Source organism: Cibotium barometz, chromosome 26, assembly GCF_041138505.1.
Source record: "Cibotium barometz isolate CiBa-2024 chromosome 26, ASM4113850v1, whole genome shotgun sequence".
Lineage (NCBI taxonomy): Eukaryota > Viridiplantae > Streptophyta > Polypodiopsida > Cyatheales > Cibotiaceae > Cibotium > Cibotium barometz.
Window position 1 is genome coordinate 14,512,262 of NC_141071.1, and position 22,910 is coordinate 14,535,171.

The 22,910-nt window shown below is 45.5% G+C and overlaps 1 protein-coding gene across 1 annotated transcript in view; it reads right to left on the reverse strand.

Annotated features, from left to right (window-relative positions):
• Positions 1–590: 590 nt before the first annotated feature.
• LOC147623700 (uncharacterized) overlaps positions 591–22,910 on the reverse strand; it is a 48,846-nt gene continuing 26,526 nt past the window's right edge. Inside the window, exons 2-4 of the mRNA XM_086820878.1 lie at positions 1,922–2,017; positions 1,586–1,795; positions 591–1,389 (exon numbers count right to left, since the gene is read on the reverse strand). Coding sequence (XP_086677004.1) covers positions 1,243–1,389; positions 1,586–1,795; positions 1,922–2,017 — 453 coding nt within the window. The 3' untranslated portion in view covers positions 591–1,242. The remainder of the gene's footprint in view (positions 1,390–1,585; positions 1,796–1,921; positions 2,018–22,910) is intronic.

Genomic DNA, 22,910 nt, shown 5'->3' on the forward strand with positions numbered 1-22,910 from the left:
TCTTAGTACGCAATAGATGCACGTCCCACAGTTAGTCTTACCTCTAGTCTCAATTTCAGACACAAATTTGGACCACCGAGCACCTTGCCTAAATATGTTTTTCCTTTAGGTACCCCACAGCTTGACTGCATAAATCTCCACTCTATAAACGTCATTTGACAAGTTCGTTCCTTGCTATCTCCTCCCATTCAAGTAATGCACTTTAAGACTTCCAAAACATTACCTTGAAGTGTAACATAGAAACCACAATCTTGTATGGATGAGGTGTAAAGGCAACCCTCAAGTGGTGTTGGTTCTAAATAAGATGTTCAAGTTGCCCAAATTGACCACATGAAACAAATCCAAAGACACCCTAGTTCTCTCTTAATTTTTGCCTTGAGATGTAGGAGGCTCTCTTGCTTTTGTGATCCATGCATGATGTATGGAAAATGGAGAAGATGCAAAGAAGAATAGTGACTCTTAAATTAGGCATTAAGATTAAAAAGAATTCATACATAATTCAATAAGATTATCCTTAGAAACAGGTGGCCAACAACTCTTATCACTATCCTAACTCTATTAAACGCAAAGCTAGTACAAACTGTCTCAACATCTTAGACTTCATATATTATGAAGCCAACAACGCTTATCACTATCCTAACTCTTAAGATTATCCTTCGAAACAGGTGGCCAACAACTCTTATCACTATCCTAACTCTAAGATTATCCTTCGAAACAGGTGGCCAACAACTCTTATCACTATACTAACTCTAATAAACGCAAAGCTAGTACAAACTGTCTCAACATCTTAGACTTCATATATTATGAAGCCTACAGTAGTGTAAACTAAAGAGTTCCTCAGGTAATCATGCCCATAAGAATCATTCTAGCAAGAAAATTTAGAAATGTGTGCTATTTCAAGTCCTCTTTGTTAACATTTCCTGTACTAGTATTCTGAAGCCACTTTCCTATCCTGGTGACACTGAATAAAATTGAAAATCCTGACTATTTCTAAAAGCCTCCGTTTCTCAAGCGCATACACATACATGCACATGCATTCATGACCCAGATAAGACCTGCTTTGTATAATTGATCTACATTGTGTGCTTTTCTGTTGTTCTTCTCCTCTATGATGTGTACAGATGTCTTTATAGTGCCTTCAGCTATGCATGATCAGTCCTCTTCAGACCAGCTTAGAGCATCCTCCTTACTATCAAGCTATACATAAAATATATGAGATAAGAGTTTAGAAATGGCTTTTGCTCAAGAAACTCTTCTGAGGACAGAAAAGTACAAAGGCCCCCATCCAACCTCTGTATCAGGGAGAACAATCCATCCATACTTTGTTCTCTCACCGACAAGCCATGTCCTGTGTAAAATTTCGAAGTCTACTTTCCTCTTGTTCATTGCCTGTAAAGGTAACACAATGTGATGACATAGAGCAACCATAAACTTTCACCTGTAAGAGTGGTTGCATTTTCATGGACGATAGATATGGAAGATTAAAGACCTAAGATGCCCAATCATAGAAGATGGACAGCAAATGCACAACATTCACCTTTTCCAAGGGCTGTCCTAAGGTAACACAAAAAACAGGAGGTAATACCTTTTCTATCAGCTTGTCGTTCTCTGTATTGCTTATGGAACACGTTGAATAGACTACCAATCCACCAACATGAACACTCTTCAGGCCGGCATTCAGCAAGGCAAGTTGTCTCTTGGCACACTGTACAGTCCGTTGTTCTGTCCACTTATAAAGCTCTTCCTGATTTTGTAAAAGATGCCTTTCAGAAGAGCATGGTGCATCCACCAACACCTAGAATACATAAGTCAGTAAGTGACAAGCACCACAATCTGCATAAGACAGTGAAACCTTAGCATAAAGAGTACCTTGATGTAAAGAGATTGAAGAACCATAGCACACTTAGAAACTATTGAGTACCTTATCAAACAATTCTGGTTGTGACCATTGAGTCCCATCTCGGCCAGTAACAAGTACACAATGTCTCAAATCCTCAGGTACGTAGTCCATTACAACCTACAAGTTGTCAATGCCTACACATCATTAACATTTGAGCAAGAATATAGTCAATCGTCTGAGCAAGTGTATTATTTTGTCTCAGTTAAGACCTCATGAATGTAAGATCACCTTGGTATTACACATACTTGCCTCTAGGACAATATAAGTTTCTATCACTTCCCCTCTTACCCCTCCTGCTTCACCGTCACCCACCCACTTGTAAGTTACAAACAAGATCAACACTAGTAAGGAAGAGCCCAAGTTGATGGAAGACACTCCTTTCCCCAAACACTGGCTATCTTCTGCTGATTCCTACCTTCACCCACACACAAAGACCCTCTCTAGTTCTCAACTCGTAGTCATAGGGAATGGGCATTTTTAGACTTGGGAATGTTGGGGATGGCAGCATCTTCCCATTCCCATTCCCGTCCCATGTCACTCTATAGTCACAGGGAATGGCCATTCTCAATCTTTTCCGTCCCCGTTCCCCGTCCCCATTTCGCGTCCCATGTGACTATGTAGTGTCATGGCCCTGTGAAAATGGAACAGTACAAGCGTGGGCATGGTGGTTGCTGAGACAAAATATTGAATGATTCACATGGGGGGTGCCCGGACAGAGTTAATGATGTGTGGACATCCCTAGGTGTGAAGGGGGAAACTAGAACATTAAAATTTTAATGTTTTCTTGAAGGTTGCCCCTAGGCCTTAGTGGCCCCTAGGGAACTTTAATATTTATTAAAGTTGGGGCCCTAGGATTATTATGGGGAGGGGGCAACTCCACTTTTGGAGTGCATGCCTCTCTCTCTTCTCTCTCTCTCTTCTTTTTGGAAAACGTGGAGCATACGTGCTGTTGGGAAGCGTGGAAAGCAAGAGGGAAGAAGTCGACTGCTGAATAGTGTGCTGCTGCTGATTTTCTGTGCTGGAACAGGCCGTACAGCATCCGTACAGTCCTGTACGACAGCAGGTACTGCTGCAGGCAAAGGCGGCGGCTGTGGAACAAGTACAGATTGCAACAGGCGGCTGCAGCTGCAGAATTCAGGCAGTACAGGCTGGTACGACTACAAGTACAGTCTTGTACTTCTGCAGGTACACTGTACGGTCAGGGCAGGTGCTGGACAGACCTGGTACAGGCGGCGTTGACTGACTGTACAGCAGGTACAGTTGGGTACAGCTGGGAGCAGGCGCACCAGTATCCTCAGGCGACAGCAGAACTAGCCGTACAGTTCTGTACGGACAGATTCTGCACGTGTGCAGGGGCAGTACGGACTGGTTCTGTGCAGCTTCTATGGTCTGAAGAGTCAGGTTCATAATTGAAGTGGATGCAGAGAGGAAGGTACAGACAAGTACACTCACACGTGTGAAGCAGGGTTGTTGAAACAAGTGCCTGCAAGTACAGATTGGTACCGTTACTTCCTCCGGTGCAGATCCACGAGCTGATTTTGGTAAGCTCCGCATCTGTTCATCTATATCTCTTTCTATTGCTTTATGTCTGTTGGCAGATTTGAGCTATCTGGCCCCTTGTGAGAGGAGGGGTATGGCAGATTGAAAAGGGTGGAGACAGAGGTTGAACAGTGAATGTATGTATGAGTTGAGATGTTGAATCATGTGCTTGAGATATGCCAGATGTATGCTCATGGCTGCCCTGCTTAGTGGTCTTGGCTGATCAGAGGGAGGCACAGTGTGTTGCTTTGAGACGCAGATCTGTGTGTGTGAATCCTCTGTGCTAAGAAGTATTGTGGGCTGTCAGATTGGACATGCAGGTGTAATCTCTTGGCTGATTTTGTTGTACTCAGCCTTTCATACTTTTGAAATTGAATAAAGAAATACCGCAAGGGGCACCAAGCTTTGGGGCCAACAGGTGTCACTTTATTTTCAGATTTGGGCAATCTTGCTCCAATCTATTTCTGTTTTCATATCTAGACTACAAGTGGACGGGTGACTGCTAGTCCACCGACAAAAGCCTCTTTTGCACTAATGAAGAAGCACTTTTCTTGTCAAAAGATTCTAGAGCATCTTTTGACAAGAGCCTCTTTCACACTAATGAAGAACCACTTTTTTGGTACCAGCACCTCCTCAAGTCCCCCATCATCCACAAGCTCTGTTTCATCTTCCTCTAGTGGAGCATCCAAGGCCCATCCATTACTCCACAAGATTACTCCAGTGAAACAGGATGCATCTTCCAATTACTCACCAACTCCAGCTTAAAAACGACGTTGAGCTTGTTGATGATCTTAAAAGGACCTTTCTTCGGAGCAAGTTCGAAAAAACTTCCCCAACTACTTGAGCCTCTTCTTTTCAATCTTCACATAAACCCAATCTCCCTCCTTAATATGTCTACCCTGATAATGCTTGTGGGCGTCATGGACTTGGTTTTTGTCTGGACCTTCCATGTCTCGACTCTCTTCCCACATCTGCCGCAACATCTAATCCACATCCTAGACCACTCGGTCTGCACCATAATCCTACGGAAGTCTCGAGAGCTCAAGTCATCACATTCACAACTCAATGACCATATACCACCTCGAAGGGAATCTTCTTCATGGAAGCTTGGACTGTATCATTGATGGCATGCTCCAACAGCAAAAACTCCTCCCAAAGGGTCATACATTCCTGACAATAACACCAAAGCAACATAATCATGGTGTTGCTCATGCTCTTTATCCGACCATCAGTGTACAGCAGATTTGCAACTTCATCCCTATGCCATAGAACAAGGACTCTTGTGAATTTGGATTCTTGTTGTTACGTCCCAAGGCTAACCAGGGTTAAGACCTTCAGGTTAGGTTAACCATAGCCTATGGGTAAGGCATCTTAAGTGGCTATTATGAGACTCTTAAGATGCCTTACCCATAGGCTATGGTTAACCTAACCTTCAGGTTAGATTAACCATAGCCTATGGGTAAGGCATCTTAAGTGGGGGTAAGTAGCTATTATAAGACGTGTGCTATATTTAGTTTTTAGGAAGCATATATAATTGACTTTATGAGTCAGTTTGAGGGAGAGCAGCTCAAACCTGGACTCCATGCCTTGAGATTACTCCGTGCTTACATCCGATGGGTGTGTTCTGGTGGTATGGGATGCTAGGGACTTTGCACGTAGAGCCTGTCGCTCATGCTACTATCCCCCTATGCTCGGGGGTGAGCTTGAATAGCGCTATGGTTGGGCGGTGAGCTTGATGCCTGAGTCTGTGTGTGTTTTTCCTATTCGTTAATGCTTAATTGCAAGGGCTGCTAGCCTGAGGGCTTGACATTGGTATCAGAGCCAGACCTGTTTGGATTAGGCTTGGAAAAATACGAAACGAGGAGAGGAGAAAATCCATCACATGGATCTTCCGGAGCTCAAGTTCTCGTGTTGTTCTTTTGCTTTCCAAGGTGTGGATGGTATGGAACACTTGGACGGAAAGCGGGGGATAACCGGGCTTGAGGGAGAAGGTTGGTGTGGTTGGATGTGTGGGAGTTTTGCAAAGAACTCCATATCCATGAGAAAAAACCAGAGGGAAAAGCATCACGCTTTTTATTGTTTTTTTGAGTTGTGTGCAGGGACTTTGTTTACCCTAAAACCTTAAGTCTGTGCCTGACATTATATGCTTTTAGGTTTCTACTTATCCACTGAATTTCTTTTACTCCCTGGTTGGACTGTTAGGATTGAGCAAGAGCTGTTCGCCATGTTCGTGTGTGTCTATGAAGATATACATGGATGCGGGGCTGGATTTCAGCTCTTCGCTGGGAGCCCTTTTGGTTGCCAAGAAGAGGGGATGAAGGAGAGCATATAGAGTAAAGCATGTGCGCTGGTCCTGGCATGACAGAAGGGCTGTTTGGGTACTGTTCAGAGCACAGAGAGAAGGGGAAAGGCACACTGCTGTGACCGATTCAGACTGCCCAGGCACACTGCTGTAGCCGATTCAGGCTGCCCAAGTGTGGGGTGGTTGTCCTCGAACATTGGGCATGCCCGAGTGTGAGGGGGACGCCTCTCTATGTGGCTGGAAGACCTGAATCTGGGTGCAATCAGAAGATGCCAGCCTTTTCCATGTATAGCATGGCTAAGTTGGTGGTGACTAATGAAGTACATGTGGCTGCATGGCCTGGACCTAGGCGCACATGAGAAGATGCTAGCTTTTAGCATATATAGCATGAAAATGTTGGCGCTGGCTAGCGTAGAGCACGTGGTACTTTACCACTTAAAAACAGGCCGACTTGGAGCTTTTTGAGGGGCGCACATCTGAGATGCCTTTTTGGGGGCATGTGGTCACACTATACACAAAGATCTCTGAAATTGACCAGAGATAGTGCTTTTTGACACCCTAATTCCATGCTTTTGAGTCGTCTTCTTGTGCATCTCTTCCCTCATCAACTCTTGCCTGCCATAAGTATTTCACCCCGCTATCTATTGCCTGTACATCCTCTACAAGTGCTTTTTTTTTAACTGATCTATGGCTGAGTATATGGACACCTCAATTTACTTCTGTGGAGGTGCATGGAACCTCGTCGGCCTCTCCTGTAGAGACTCAACCCGGAGTAGCTACTGTACCTGCTGCTCCTATACAAGGTGGTGATGTTGTTCAACACAATATACCACAGGTATTCCCTCAGTATGTGGGACAGCCTATACCGGCAGTACAAAAAGGTGTGGATCCCATTTTCTTCAAGCTTTTTCTCAGTTTGCTGCTCCATATTCTCAGCATGCGGGCCATGTGCAACCTCCTTTACCCACTCGACAGCCATCTCCCCAACCTCCTGCATCTCCTTTTGTGGATTCCTTGTACTCCACTATACTTGATTTACAAAGATAGTTGGCGGAACTACGCTTCCAAGCTCCCCAAGTTGGATCTAGTAACCCTCCTCCTCTGCAGGTTTCCTTCCACCCGGAACGTTTTTCCGGTGAGGAGTGTGAGGAACTTTACTTGGATAGCTTAGGCTTGGGAAGTGGACCACTTTTTTTTTTTAATCTGTACAAATACACTGATGCTCTGCGTATTAGTCAGATTCAAATTATGCTTCAGCGTAAAGCGTTCACTTGGTGAAGGACCTCCGCATGAAGCCCACAACGTGGGCTGATTTTCAGCATGTGTTTAAGACACAATTTGTCTCTATAAACAAGATAGACAACTTTCAACCGTTGTTTAAATTGGAGATGGGAAAGAAGAGCCTAGACAACTATTCCCAAGAGTTTAAAGACCCGGTGAACTGTTGCAGGGCACTTGAGGAGCCACATGTGTTGGTTTATGTTACATCCCAAGGCTAACCAAGGTTAAGAACTTCACGTTAGGTTAACCATAGCCTATGGGTAAGGCATCTTAAGTGGGAGTAAAGCTATTTTGAGACGTGCTATATTTGGCTCCTAGTTTATAGGAGGCCTATATAAGTGACTTTATAAGTCAGTTTGAGGGAGAGCTCAAATCTCGACTCAAGGCCTTGAGACTACTACGTGCTTAAATCCAATGGGTGTGTTCTGCAAATCCAATGGGTGTGTTCTGGTGGTATGGGATGCTAGGGACTTTGCACGTAGAGAGCTGTCTCTGATGCTACTATCCCCCCATGCTTGCGGGTGAGCCTAAATGGCCGGTAAGCTAGATGCCCGAGTCTTTGTGTGTTTTTCCTATTTATTAATGCTTAATCATAGGGTCTACTAGCCTAGGGGCTTTACACTGGTATCAGAGCCAGACCTGCTTGGATTAGGCTTGGAAGAATCCGAAATGGGGAGAGGAGAAAATCCATTGTTTGGATCTTCCAGAGCTCAAGTTTTTGTGTTATTCCTTTGTTTTCCAAGGTTTGCATGGTATGGGATGCTTGGACGGAAAGCGCAGAGTAACCAAGCCTTGGGGAGAAGGTCGGTATGGTTGGATGTGTGGGAGTTTTGCAAAGAACTCCGCATCCATGAGGAAAAAGCAGAGGGAAAAGCATTATGCTTCTTGTTGCTTTTTTGAGTTTTGTGCATGGATTTCGTTTACCCTAACCCCTTATGTCAATGCCTGACACTCCACCTTGGTAATCAGTGTAGAAGATGTTTGGCATAACTTCTGAATCAGTGCAAGCTATTTAGCATAACTTCTGAATCAGTGCAAGCATTTGGCATAGCACCGGGAGAGGGCTCCGCAAGGATCCTATATATATACCAATCTATAGAAGGTGCTCTTGGAGGAAGAACTTATAGAATCATAGAGTCCATCTAGAACTTCCCACACTTCAAAGGGCTACGACTAAGAATGAAGAACTTCATCGACACCTAAGATGCATGAGATCTTTAACTAGAATGTGGCCCCTACCTTTATTATAAAAAGATTAAATACTTGGTCGAATCTGGCAATTGGTCCAGGTTGGTTGCAACCCACAAGAACCGAGTGTTCTGGACAATCCAATGAGTGCTACAAAGAGAAAGATACTGAAAAAGTATTCTATTGGAGGTGGATTACTATTCAAGGATGGCGAGGTTTGTGTGCCCAGTGATCTGGACGTCCAAGCTTTGATATTGCATGAGTGCCATGACGCACCTAGTGCGGGGACCCCGGGCATACCTAGAACCTTGGCCCTGGTTGGCCAGCATTTCCATTGGCCACACATGAAATCCTTTGTTGAGGATTATGTGTGGAAGTGTAGCCAATGCCAAGTCAATAAAGCTGAAAGGCTTAGAGCTTGAGGGTTATTGTACCCTTTGCAAATTCCTGAGAACAAGTGGCAAAGTATCTCGATGGATTTTGTAGTTGGATAACCCCGGACTAGTAGGGGCCATGAATCATGATTCAATCTCAGTTGTTGTTGACCAATTAACAAAGATGGCTAGATTTATCCCTACCAAGTCGTCGGTGAAGAGTTGCGAGTTGGCTCAGCTCTTTGTGGAGAAACTATATAAGCTCTATGGATTGCCCGAGCAGATTGTCATTCACTGCACAATTCTAGCAATCACTGTTTTTTCCAAATTGGAAACATGCTTGAGCATGCATCTTTGGATGATCCCAAGTCGGATGATCACATGGAGAGGACGAACCAGACTCTGGAGGATATGCCGAGGGCGTATGTCTCCAAGAGGCAATCTGAATGGGAAAGGTAGCTTCCACCGATTGAGTTTGCTTATAACAATAGTATGCATGCGGCTACTGGTTTTAGCCCATGTATGCTTATGTACGGTTATCAGTCGAAGTCACTGGTTGCCGTAGGACAACGAGGGGTCAGGTTGCAATCAGCAACGAAGTTCTTGCTCGATATGTAGGATATGTTGAAAGTTGCAAGGGAAAGCGTAAAGAGTGCTCAGGATCGCGCTTAGTATCACACCAACTAACCAATGAACCCCAAGAGTCTTACATGAGGGCATGTGGGTGTATCTCAAAGTCCCAAAGGACTATAAGATGATGAGAACAAGCAAGCATTACAAGTTATCTTCTCAATGTTGTGGTCCTCACAAGGTCACAAAGAAGATTAGTAATGTGGCTTACAAGTTAGCACTACCTCTTGGAATCAAGATTCACCCTGTGTTTCACATTAGTCATTTAAAGGAACGTCTGCGTGAAGGTGATGAGATTGTGTTAGTGGAGGAGATCCATAATCTCCAGGACATGACTAGGTATATCCAATTGGTTCTAGATCAACGTACTAGATGGTCTCAACATACTATCTATTCAAAGTACTTGATCAAATGGAAGGACGGTCTGAGGTCAAGGTCAGTGCATAGTCTAAAGAGTCACTTCCCCAGAGTCATTGCTGAGGACATCAAAGGTTCTTTCACGGGGGAGTATGCTATGTCCAAGGCTAACTAGGGTTAAGACCTTTAGGTTAGGTTAACCATAGTGTTCAGGTAAGGCATCTTAAGTGGGGGTAAGTAGCTATTATGAGACATGTGCTATATTTGGCTCCTAGTTTATAGGAAGCCTATATAAGTGACTTTATGAGTTGATTTGAGCGAGAGCTCCTCGGACTTGGACTCCAGGCCTTGAGACGACTCCGTGCTTACATCCAATGGGTGTGTTCTAGTGGTTTGGGACGCCAAGGACTTTGCACGTGGAGCCATGTCTCTGATGCTACTATCCCCTTGTGCTCGGGCGTGAGCCTAAATGGCTTTATGGTTGGGCGGTGAACTAGATGCCTGAGTCTTTGTATGTTTTTCCTATTTGTTAAGGCTTAATCGCAGGGGCTGCTAGCCTGGGGGCTTGACACTTGTCCAAGATGATCCTCTTCTGAAGTCTATGCAATTGAAACACCTCATGGATGAAAAGCCTCCCCACCTCCTAAGCATCCACATATGAGGTGTCTACTTGCTTAATCGATCCACAACTGTCAAAATACAATCATTCTGGACCCCTTTGACTCTTCGGCAATCCAACTGGATCCACAGAGAAGTCCATGGCAACTTACGAAATGGCAATGGATGAAGATTGTTGGCTAGTTTCCTGGTGTTTGGCTTGGACCTCTAAGAGCCGAACATCTTGCTTCATGTGAGGCAAAAAGAAGATTCAAGTAAACTTCTCCAACATGGAGCACTTGTTAGAAGTCATCTCCTGTCTAGATTTATACACCAGGGCCTTTGTTGTGGGTGTGCCCGCCCTTATGAGGTGTTTTCCCATTTTTCCCCACTCTCCGCATTTTTCCCCTATTTTTCCCATTTTTTCTGAGGCTTGGGAGGGCTGCCAGAGGGTGCCAAGAGCAGTACAGTGCTGGCCGACTGGGTGTTTATCAGTCGTTGGGCACTCTTGCTGCTGGCCGACTGTTTTTGATCAGTCGTGGGCTTTTCTTTATGTTGGCCGACTGCCCTCTAGGGAGGTATATATAGGACCCCAGCCCCCATACCTCATTTGTATCATTCCTCGGGATCTTCTTGTGTATATAGAGCAGAGTTACACGCCTACATCTCTCTCTCTCTTGTGCTGTTTTTCTGCCTGCGTTTTTGCTCTCGTGTTCCCAGATTTGGTCATCATCTCCGCTGCATATTCTAACATGGTATCAGAGCGTAGGCTCTAGATAGGTCTTGGGATTTGTGTGAGCAAGAGGGGGACTGTTTTTGTGGCTGATTGGTGGACTGTTTTGGGCTGATCGGGAAGAGGAGAAGCAAGAGGAAGGCGGGCTGATTTGCTGGACAGCCACTTGCAGGTATCAGTTCTTCTTTGTTCCCACCGACCCACCCTTTTCAGAGTACATCCCCGCTATGGCAGATCTGTTTGAGATGGCCGAGAGACATGTGAAGATCCCGACACTCCCCACGTTCCCAGTGGACCGTCAATTGGACGGGAGCAACTACGGCATATGGAAGGTGATGATGGAATCCGTTCTGGAGTCTTACGACCTCGCCGATTTCGTCGTTGTTGGTGTTCCACGGCCGGAAGTAGAGGAAGGGGAGTTACCGTCAATCCGGAAGGACCAGGAGGCCCAGACACAGATGTGGGATCGTGTCAACGCCAGGGTCCGTTCGTTTATTTTCCTCAACTGCACACCGCAGGTAATCAATCATGTAAAGCATATGACGTTGGCCAGAGGTATATGGCAGCATTTGGCCTCACTTTACAACAGGGTATCGCCCATGAAGAGGATTTCCTTGGAAGTACAGATGCGGGTTATGAGCCCTGCAAAGTCGTCGACGATGCGGGAGCATATTAACAAGCTGCAGGCTCTTCAGCAGGAAGTTCTTCAGGCTGGGAAGGAGATATCGTCAGAGGACATGGCCATCACGTTGCTGTCACATTTGCCCTCTTCGTACTCAGCATTTTACTCCTCTTTGATTACCAGTGGCAGGCTCAGCACCATCACGTGGGAGGAGCTTGTGTCCATGGTCCTGGACCAGGAGGAACGATTCACAAAACCTCCTCAGGGTGGAGGTTCGGAGGCCTTAACTGGCCAACGGTCGAAAGGCCGTAACTCGGGCAAAGGGAAGGCTTCATCGGAGAAGTCTTCTGAGAAGATGTCCGTTAGTGACCGCGAGAAACTGAAGGCAGAGAGGACCTGTAATGATTGTGGCGAGAAAGGCCACTACTGGAGGCAGTGTCCCAAGCGGAAGACCGAGAAGGGTGAAGACTCCTCAGCAGCAATCATGAAGACTCCGGCTTTTGTGCACCTGGAGGTGATGGACACCGATGCTTCATTTTCTTCAGGCAGGGAAGAGATTGGAGGACTCTCCACAACGGATACACGGGAGTGGATTCTCGATAGTGGTACTTCCAGGCACATGACTCCTTCCCGTTCCGGTTTACAGGATCTCTGCAGGCTTTCTGGTCATATTCTTACTGGGGATACGTCCACTATCCCAGTTCACAGTGAGGGCAGGATGGAGATAGTTCCCGATGGCAGAGGGGGGAAGCATTCCTCCCAGGTGTTGTATGTTCCGACACTTGGTCTTCATCTGTTGTCAGTGCATCAGGTTTGCAAGACTGGCGTACGGGTGGAGTTTGATGAGCATTTTGTTGCTCTCCAGGACAAAGCAACAGGCCAGGTGGTTTGGGAAGGCGGAGTGGAGAATGGAGTTTACAGGCTTTCAGCACTCTCTCTCCCAGGTCCTCAGGGCTGTGATGAGTGGCAGTCTAGTAATGGCTACTCAAGTGTGGATACGCTGCAGGTGCGGGCTTTCCGAGACCAGGTGGTGGATAGCTTGCCAGTAGAAGGCAGTAGTTGGCAGGAACTTTCCAGTACTGAGGTTGGTAGTTCTTGTGTTCGTGAGTCAGAGGAAGCTGAACAGGTCACTTATGCTCTGATGTCTCGTCATGTTCGGGACATAGAACTTCCAGTAGTTGAGGATGTTCTTTCCACGGGGACCTTTCGGAAAGCCAGGCAGGTGACAGGTAATTACTTGCAGAAGGAGGTGGTTTCTCCAGGCTTTGTGCTTCCGGATTCAGAGGGGGTGGTTGACAGGTTTCAGAAGGCCTTGCGTGGTCTTCATCAGGTTTCCAGGACTTGTTTGTGCACCGTAACAGGTGTTGATCCTTGTGAGCAGTGTGATGTCTCTGTGACTCAGAATCTGTATGGTTCATTGATCTGGTTGATGGACACCAGATTGGACGGGAGCTTCCTGATGAGGCGGTTGAGCTCATGGTTGCAGATGTCTCTTTGGGAGGCAGGATTGCGTTTCCTGTGGTTTCTGCGGCATGCGAAGGATCATGGACTCTTGTACACAGGAGGGGGATTGTTGGATGGAGTCCGACTCTACGGTTAATGACTCGGTTTGGGGAGGAGATCCACTTATGGCCCAGGAGCAGTTTTACGGAGCAGGAGGAGGTTACATTGCAGGTTTGGGCTTCCACTGGAGGAACCCATGGTCATCCCGAGGCACTTTGTTCGTGAACAGATCGTTGCTGATGACATCTTGCTGGAGTTCTGTTCGACGGAGGACAGTACGGTGGACCTCTTCACGAAGTCGCTCTCTCAGGATTTGCTCAGGCGGCACCCCAGCTCCCGATGGTTGGTTTCACAGCCAGGAGCTGAGAGGGGGTGTTCAAAGTCATCTCTTGTCTAGATTTATACACCAGGGCCTTTGTTGTGGGTGTGCCCGCCCTTATGAGGTGTTTTCCCATTTTTCCCCACTCTCCGCATTTTTCCCCTATTTTTCCCATTTTTTCTGAGGCTTGGGAGGGCTGCCAGAGGGTGCCAAGAGCAGTACAGTGCTGGCCGACTGGGTGTTTATCAGTCGTGGGCACTCTTGCTGCTGGCCGACTGTTTTTGATCAGTCGTGGGCACCAGTTTGCTGGCCGACTGCATTTATGCAGTCATGGGATCTTTTATCAGTCGTGGGCTTTTCTTTATGCTGGCCGACTGCCCTCTAGGGAGGTATATATAGGACCCTAGCCCCCATACCTCATTTGTATCATTCCTCGGGATCTTCTTGTGTATATAGAGCAGAGTTACACGCCTACATCTCTCTCTCTCTCGTGCTGTTTTTCTGCCTGCGTTTTTGCTCGTGTTCCCAGATTTGGTCATCATCTCCGCTGCGTATCCTGACAGCACTCACCTCGATGTCCTAAAACAAGAACATCGTGGGCTCCCTTTAGAACCCCCTTAACAAAATCACCATCCTTGACCACGCAAAGGGGATCCCTGTAGAACAAGCTGCCCATCATAAATGGCATACTCTAAAGCAATGCTTTGCATACATTTTCTCCATGGGGCTTCAAAATCTTGATCTTCTGCATACATCCCCATCATGTGCAAAAATACCCACTGTGGCAGCTTTCCAAGGGCTATATCAGATGCAGCATTTTGCTAAGGGCATCAACGACTATGTTCCTCTTCCTCAGCACATAATCAATCTGGAAAGAAAATTGCAAGATGAAATACCACCAACAGAGTTAACCAAGAGAGGAATCCTGCTAGGGTTGGGTGAGTATATACCTAAAAACCTCGATCCAAAATTTACCACCAATCAAGCAGTGCAGCCACTTCCAAAGGATGTGCATTTTCGCAAGAAACCTGATCATGCGTAGAGCATCACAACTCAGCAGCACTGAGCTTTTGATTCTCACAGGCAACGAGGTGCCCATTCTGCTGCAACATTACTCCAAGACCACCACCACTTGTGTCACGAAAAACAATAAATGGCTCATTCAAATCCGAAAGCCACAAAATTGCAGCATACAACATAAGCACCTTTAACTTCTCAAAACAGGCCTCTCCCACCAAGGTTCATGTCACATGCACCCTGCATTGTGGCACTGGCTCAGCATTTAATGCAACATTACATAACATTAATACCCTTTTTAGGATTATTTGTCGTTTTCCATGCCCCCATTGTGAGCCCCAATCCGGGACACGTCAGCGGGCACAAGCTATGTAGGTCATTCTCCCAACCTTAGGTGTCAAGGTCAGTCCATTAACCCACTTGGAGAACAGGCATGTAGAAGTCAGTCCATAGAAGCATATAAAAGCATGTGAAGAGAATCTAGGGCATGGGCCAGCCATTACATGGGCTTTGCCTTGCCTTGATGCTAAGCATCATGGAGTTCCCATACTTCATGTCGGCCAGCATCTAATGTTGGGCCAGAATTTAATGCCAACATTAAATGCTAGGCAATGGCATTTAATGCTTTATTTTCACTAGTCATGGGCTGGAAAACTGGCCAAGAGTAGCATTCTAGCACCAGCAGCAAAATCACCTATATAAGCAGCCCCTAGTCCTTTGCATAAATCACATCATTCAACAAGTATTCAGCCAAGCAGATAAGAGAACATGTGTCCTTAAGTTCCCCCAGGGTTCTTGGAGCATACAAACAACCTCTAGCACTCCGTGCTTCAGTCCAAGGCAACATAGAAGATTCTCTCATCTTCAGCCAGCATATGTGCATATCTTCAGCAGTTCTAGTTTTGTGTAAGATTGGCTTCATAGAGTCTTCTACAGTGCTATTGGTTGAGCATATGGTTCAGCCTACGTTCGGTCTTCCTCGTCCCTGCGTTTGGCAGTGCAGGGTCAATATTCTCATTGTTGTAGGAAGTTCTCCAAAGTAATACACAAGGAGGGGGGCTTCAATGGGTAATTGGGACCCAATCTCGTGTCAACTCTCATCTTCTCTCTCTCTACTCTTCTCTCTTAGAGTAAAGTGGATTGCATAAACTCTCAGGTTTAAACAAGGCTTTGTTGCGCGTTCCAACGATCAACCTACTGCATGCTACATTGGTATTAGAGCTGCAGCAACTTACTCCACAATGTCAAGAGAGACTTCTTCAAAAAGCTATAAAGAAGATATGGAAGGAGAGATCAACAAAGAAGATACCACCAAAGAAACACTTGCACACTTAAGTGACAACTTCGTCAAAGCAATTTTGAAGTAAAACAGAATGCTCATGCTCCAAATCGAGGCTAAAGATTAAGCAAAAAAAAAAATCCAAAGAAAAAAAAGCTAAAGAGGAGGTTAAAAAAGCCAAGGAAGTAGTCAAAGAAGATGAAAAGCCAAAAGAACTTTCAGAGCTTGAAAGATTGTTTCTCATCATGGGGCAACAAAGACAAAAAGAAGAAGCCCAAAGGACTGAAGAACGAAGGGCTAAAGAAGCTCCACGTGATGATGAACGAAGGGCCGAGCCGAGGATGCCAAATGCAGGGCTGATGAAGACCGACAACGGGCCGACCAAGCAGCCTGAGAACATCAATAGAGGCTTGAACGAGATGCTATGCGACTCCAGCACCAACAATTGATAGCATCTATGCAAGCAAACATGCTATCAGTTCTCCCTACAAATGGCACAACAAGGTCCAAGTTCTTGCACTGCCTCAACCAGATCATGCCGTAGTTATGCAGTTTATTCATCAATTTGTGGCAAATTTTCCTTTGGCTAAGCTTTCAAGTCCTCAAGATAGAGTTCACTTGGCAGCACCTCAAAGCAGTTACCTGGTGGCAACGTTGGTCCAGTCTACATGTAGACCCGACCAAGGGGGTCCTCAGTATGTATGGGACACATTCGCGTCCGACCACAAAAAACAGTTTCTTCCTCCCCAACACGTGACCAACCTTGAGGATGAGTTGTACAGACTCTCCCAAAATGGGTCTCTAGTATTGACATACTCAACCGAGTTATCACATCAGGGTAGCAATTAGAGATATATGAGGACTCAGGATAATAAATTGAAACAATTCATTAGGGGCATGTGAATTATGACAATTGTGCAATTACACACGAATTTTTGAAAAGCCCCACATCGTACTGAACACCACACTAGGAATTTTACACTGTACTACTACCTGCACCGGGAATTTTGCAATGAAGCATGTAATTCACAAAAGCCCCAAGAGTAAAAGCCAAAAGAAAATACCTTTGAGATGCTGGAGAGGAGACACTCAGGTCCTCCACTTGCACCAGATGTGCGTGTGCACAAATGTCTGCAGAGATGTGGAGAGGAGCAGAAGCCAGACCGTCAAAGTTGAGAAGTGCTGAGAGGCTGGCCGCCTGGCAGGGTAGTGTAGGCAACGCTGGGGTACTTTGCAGGCCCGGCAGCGCGCACATGGATGGACAGCAGGCTTGTAGCAAGTGGCGAACAGCAGACAGGACGGCCCTCGATCATGGCAGTCAACGAACACTCGCCTCAAGGCTAGACGGCAAGCACGAAGGCAACCGATGGCGAGCACAACGGACAGGACCTGTGTAACGGCGACGGCAACGGTCAAGCGGAGACGGACAGTAAAATCGCCGGACGGAAGCCCTCCCCAAAAACTCAAAATTCAGTCCCCGTGCCACGTAAGGCAAAAAGTGGGTGAAGCTCCACCCATTGTCCTTTCAGCACTCCCTATGGGCTGGGCAGCGGCGGCGGACCTCCCAACACTAGTGCCGCTAGGTTGGCCAGCCATCGGGCGATGCAAAACGTAGGAGGCGCCAATATGGGCAACGGAAATAGCGCCGAACGAAATCGACGGAACCAGCGACGAACTAAAGATGTGGGTCGGGCCATCACACCTGCGAGGTGGGAATGGTCAGAAGCACGCTTAGCTGAGTCGTCACCTACGTGATAGAAGAATGCAAAGCTCTAATACCATTGTTGGCCCAAAAGGGCAGCTGCAGCTACAGACAGCACACAGATCACACAAAGATGTTGAGGAATGGAGATTGATGCAAAGCATAGGATTGCATTGGAATGTGTGGAGCTGGTAGGTCAACTCTATAATATCATAATACAAATAAAGTGGATGGTGTCTCTATAATATCACACTACAAATAAAGTGGATGGTGTCCTTTCACACCAAATCTAAACCCAAAGGGAAAAATTCCCCTTGGTTAGCCCATGTTCACATGTGGCACTACTTGTATCATATATGCCAATAATGTTCGTATCCAACCCCAAACCTCGCATGACACAATTCTGCCTTTTGCATGGCAGGTGTAAGACTTGTAACCACATGAGCATCATGCTCTCTCCTGTCAAACCTGTCAAGCTGATATAACCCATGGTACAATGTGCCAAATGTGACTATTGCATAGCCACCTTCACGGTCTTTGACTATGCACATGTCGTCCTCAAAGTTTACTACATATCCTCCTTTAGCAAAAGAGAAAACGGACAGCAAGTTGTTCTTAATCCCATGCACATACAATACATTTCGTAGACATAAGTCTGCACCATCTACTGTTGTTACATGCACTAAGCTTGATCGTGATACCGCACAACATGACCTTCTTTATACCTTTATGTGGTGAGAATCTTTAGCATCAACTTTAGAGAGTAGGGAGAGAGAAGAGAATGAGAATACAGAAGACGACACAGTATTGGGTCCCAATACCCACTAAAGGGCCCCCCCTGCAAGCAGGAGTATTTGCTTATATTATTCTTTGGAGAAATGTTGTACAATGCTGAGTACAAATGATATGAATGCCCAACACAAGGACGAGGAAGACCATACGTTGGCTGAGTATCCACCTATCTCGAGGCTCTGCTGAAGACTCTCCTTGGCCACTGATGCAAGTCCAAATAGCTATAGGACTGCACATATGCTGGCTGAATGTGAAGAGTATCTTCCTTAGCCTCGAGTGTTTGGATGCTGCAAACTGAAGGTACTTTGCTGAATATACCTGAATGATTTTGTGTGGGCTGAGGTTATGCTTTTATACGACTGCAGTCGACTGCCTTAGAAGGCTGTCAGCTGATGAAAAATGTCCCACAACTCAATAATGCCAGTCGGCTGATGGAAAAACCCTATCAGCTGTAAGTAATGCTCACAACTGGTCATCATGCGCAGTCAGCTGCTGTACTTGCTGTAATTAATGTTCACGACTGTCACATGCACAATCGGCTGCCTTCTTGTAGAGCTGGTTGGGTGCTGGCCGACTAGCTCCCTAAGCCACAAGGGCTGGCCGACTGCATGGCGAAGGCATGAAAACCCTTTGCAAAGCTAGCCCAAGTGGGCTGCCTTGGGGCTGGACCCTTCTATGTGAAATGTCCTACAAATGCCTACTCACTATTGGGCACTGATGACATTAGTGGGGATGTGTGTGCGTGAGAGCATATCTTGATACAGAGTTCTACATCCACTATTGGGCACTGATGACGTTAGTGGGGATGTCGTAGTATCTAGTCCATACTATGCATAATGGAGTTGATAGTTATATAGTCTTGTAGGTTGACTACCATGAGTATATAACATGCACGTTCCTAAAAGGTGAATTTGGGCATGTTCCTGGATTCATCTAGGTATATAATTCAGCCGTATTAGCGGACATGCAGGTTTAACATTGTGAAGTTTTCGTCCGAGTTGCGGCCAGTTGATATTGCGCTTATTATTTCTATCTTTAGCGGTGCATTTGCCCTATCAACTACTTATTTGTTGTACTAATTCTTTCTATTTGCTTCTTCCCTTAATGCTAGGCTTCATTATGGCTGAGTCTGCCCTGCATCTCCGGAGGTTTGACAGAAACTCTGTACGAAGAGCTTTGTGTGAATATATGTTCTTATATGTGTGTGTGTGTGTGTGTGAGAGCATATCTTGATACAGAGTTCTACACCCACTATTGGACACTAATGACGTTAGTGGGGATGTCGTAGTATCTAGTCCATACTATGCATAATGGAGTTGATAGTTATATAGTCTTGTGGGTTGACTACCATGAGTATATAACATGCACGTTCCTAAAAGGTGAATTTGGGCATGTTCCTGGATTCATCTAGGTATATATATATATATAAAGCTATGGCAGACACCTACATGATCCTGTATGATGCTTTTTCCAAGTGGGTTAAGAGGAGTGACCTCTAAAACTCAAAGACTAACCTACGTAGCTCATGCCTAGTTGTCGCTGGACTGAGGGCTCACAATGGGGTCACGGCGTAGAAAAGGTTCTACTTCTGTACAAATGCTGCACTGATGATCATGCCACTGTGTCAGTGTGTACCCAAGTGCAGGGTGCACATGACATTCCCTCCTGCTTAATTTGGCAGCAAGTTCAGGTTTTCCAAGTAGTCCGCCAACAATTGGGGGTACTCCTGAAAGAACTCTTCATCCAGCCAAACTGCTTCATGGGTTCCGCGGTCTTTAAACTTCGTATAGAACTATCGGATTCTTCAACCAGATAGTTCTAAACTTCATATAGAACTATCGGATTCTTCAACCGGATCCATGCTTCCATCTGTGAAGGAGAATTTGCTCTAGCACTATGACTTCAGCTTCGTCTATCATATCTGGTTGTTGCTCTTCGGATATATCCTGCAATGCTGGAGCTACATATGGCTTCAACCAAGAAACATGAAAGACATTGTGCATAGTCCAACTTTCCGGCAACTTTAACTTTAGAGAGACATCACTTGACTTTTGAATGACTCGAAATGGGCCAAAACTTTGGAATATTAGTTTGGGACAACACTTGCCCACCTGCTTTAGCCGTTGTTTCATGATGCGGAGATATACCCAATCCCCTTCCTTAAAGTTGACATCTCGCCTAGATTTGTTGGCTTGCTAGGTATATGCTTCCTGAGCCTTGGCAAGGCGCTCCTTGACTGACTCCATGATTTCCGAGAATGTCTCTGTGGTTTTATTGCCCTCAAGAGATGGTGACACCTGTCTCATCAAAAGAGATGACCAAATGCTGCCTCATACAACGTCCGGCCAATACTCGATGAGTGAGTATCATTGAGGATTGCCTGAACCAAAGGAAGATATTGTTCCCATTTCAACTGTTGGTCATGGCAGTATAATTTGAGAACGTCAAAGGCCAATTGATTGTAAATTTCTATTTGGCCATTTGTTTGAGGATGGAATGCACTGGATTATTGCAACTTAGTCCCAAAATTGTCAAACAATGCTCTCCAAAAATGGGACGTAAATTTTGGATCTCTATCTGACGTGATAGTCCGTGGCAAACCACCAATGGAGTACCAAAACCGAATGAATAAGCGAGCTATGTCCTCGGTTGTGGCTATCTGCTTGCAAGGAATGAGCATGCAAAACTTACTGAATATGCACGATTGTCATACATTGTGTGTTTCTAGATCCAGCTGAGGCGGGAAGAGGGCCTACAAAGTCCATACTGATGTCGTGAAAGGGTCCCTCAAGAATAGGCAAGACTGAAGCAACCCTGCCTGTTTGGTACGAGGAACTTTCACTTTTTGACATATTTGGCATGATTGGACATGTTGGTAGACATCCCGTCACATCTTAGGCCAATAGAATGATCTCTCTAACTTCTCCAAGAAAACACAAAAGCAAAAGCCAAAGATAGCTTTTGGGGGCTTTTAGTTTTTGTGGAAACCTTTATAAACCCCCTTAAGTGGGCTTCTTGCCACACATCTCTCAAGTTTTCAAGCTCTCAAGCTCTCAAGTTCACTCGCACTTTTATTGTGCAAAGATCGAATTTTCTCTCCACTTACCCTCTTCACGATGTCGACCCAAGAATCGGAGTTGGAGCCCCTTGTGGAACGTGAAGGCTTGCCGGCTACGGAAGGTACCGATGCCGATCTTTTTAACAATTTTGTGTCAAAATCAAATTTCCAAGAGTTCAAAGTAGCTCTCGAAGCTTCTTCGACGGAACGTCAGGCACAAATCGCAGCCCAGATGCAAGCTTTGCAGAACTCCATCGCTCTATTGACCACTACCCTCTCTACTCTATCAGGTATGGATACCTTGGCTTCAGCTTTAGGCCCCAACATTACTCCGGAACCGTTCGGAGGCGATCAAAAGCAGCGCACCAAGGAGATCGTGGACACGTGGCTACATGAGTGGCAAGTTCACTTTCAGTTTCATCCATATGATGACGGAAAGAAGATACAGTTAGCAGCAGGTTTCCTGTCCGGCAAAGCTTTGCTTTAGTGGAAGGAACTCAACCCTAAGCCAACAACTTGGGCACAATTCGAAGACGTCTTCAAGAAAGAATTCCTCAAGAAAGAGGATGATTATGATGTTGTTGCCCAGTTTTCAGCTTTGACCATGACCTCGCAGCATCTCACTTATGAGGTCTACCTCCAGAAGTTTAGGGACTTGCAGATGAATGCTACAAAGATGAATCCAACTACTCTTTTGGGATTCTTCGTAGCTGGTTTACCAGACTCATATTGTTTACAGGTTAAAAATAACAAATGTAAAACATTGGACAAGGCCATTCATTCAGCTCGTATCTATGATGATACGATGGTCTCTTCCAAGTCGAAACCCGTTACCGAGCAGGGGAACAAGCATAAACGATAGTTCTCCGCACCTATGGCTAGCACGACTGAAGGAAAGTCTTCAGACCAACCTTCGAAGAATTCAAGTTCGACACCAGCGAAGAAGAAACGACTCCTCAAGGCTTTAAAGCTCAAGAAGGAAGGATGTTGTTTTATCTGCGAAGAAAAAGGACACATGCGTAACGAGTGCCCAAAGCAAAAGGGTACCAAGACGAACGCAGGACCTAAGCCAAAGGCAGCTAACCAGTTGTCTTTGACAGGTACGTCAACTACTATACTTTCTCGCCCTAGTACTTGTTCTGATTGTCTGTTCAATTCTAAAGTATTTGGCTTGCATGATCTTCTCCGAGTTTATGGAGAAGTGAATGTCCATAAGATTCACATTCTTTTAGACCCTGGCAGCTCACACAACTTTGTTAACTACAAACTTGTGCAGAAATTGAGTCTTGATACGACACCCAGCAATCATACCTATGAGGTACGCCTACCTGCGGGAAGGCAAGTATGGGATCGAAAGGTGGAGATGCTTCCAATCCAGATTCAGGAATACAAAGATACTCTCGAATGCTATGTAATGCATCTAGAAAATGTAGACTTGTTATTAGGGATTGAGTGGTTTAAGACTCTTCAAGTCCAGATAGATTGGTCTAGTCATATTTTTTCTTTTCAGCATAAGGACACCAAGTATAGTATTTTAGGTGATTGTATTCATCCCTCTCAGAGACCTCTTGTAAATGCAATTGATTTTGGAAATATAATGGATTCTTCTTTGTATACCGCTTTCCATTGTGTCTTGATTCCACTTTCTTCATTTCTCATACCTTCCATGGATGTAAATGAATTAGTGTGTTTGAAAGCAAAGAATTACAGAAGATAC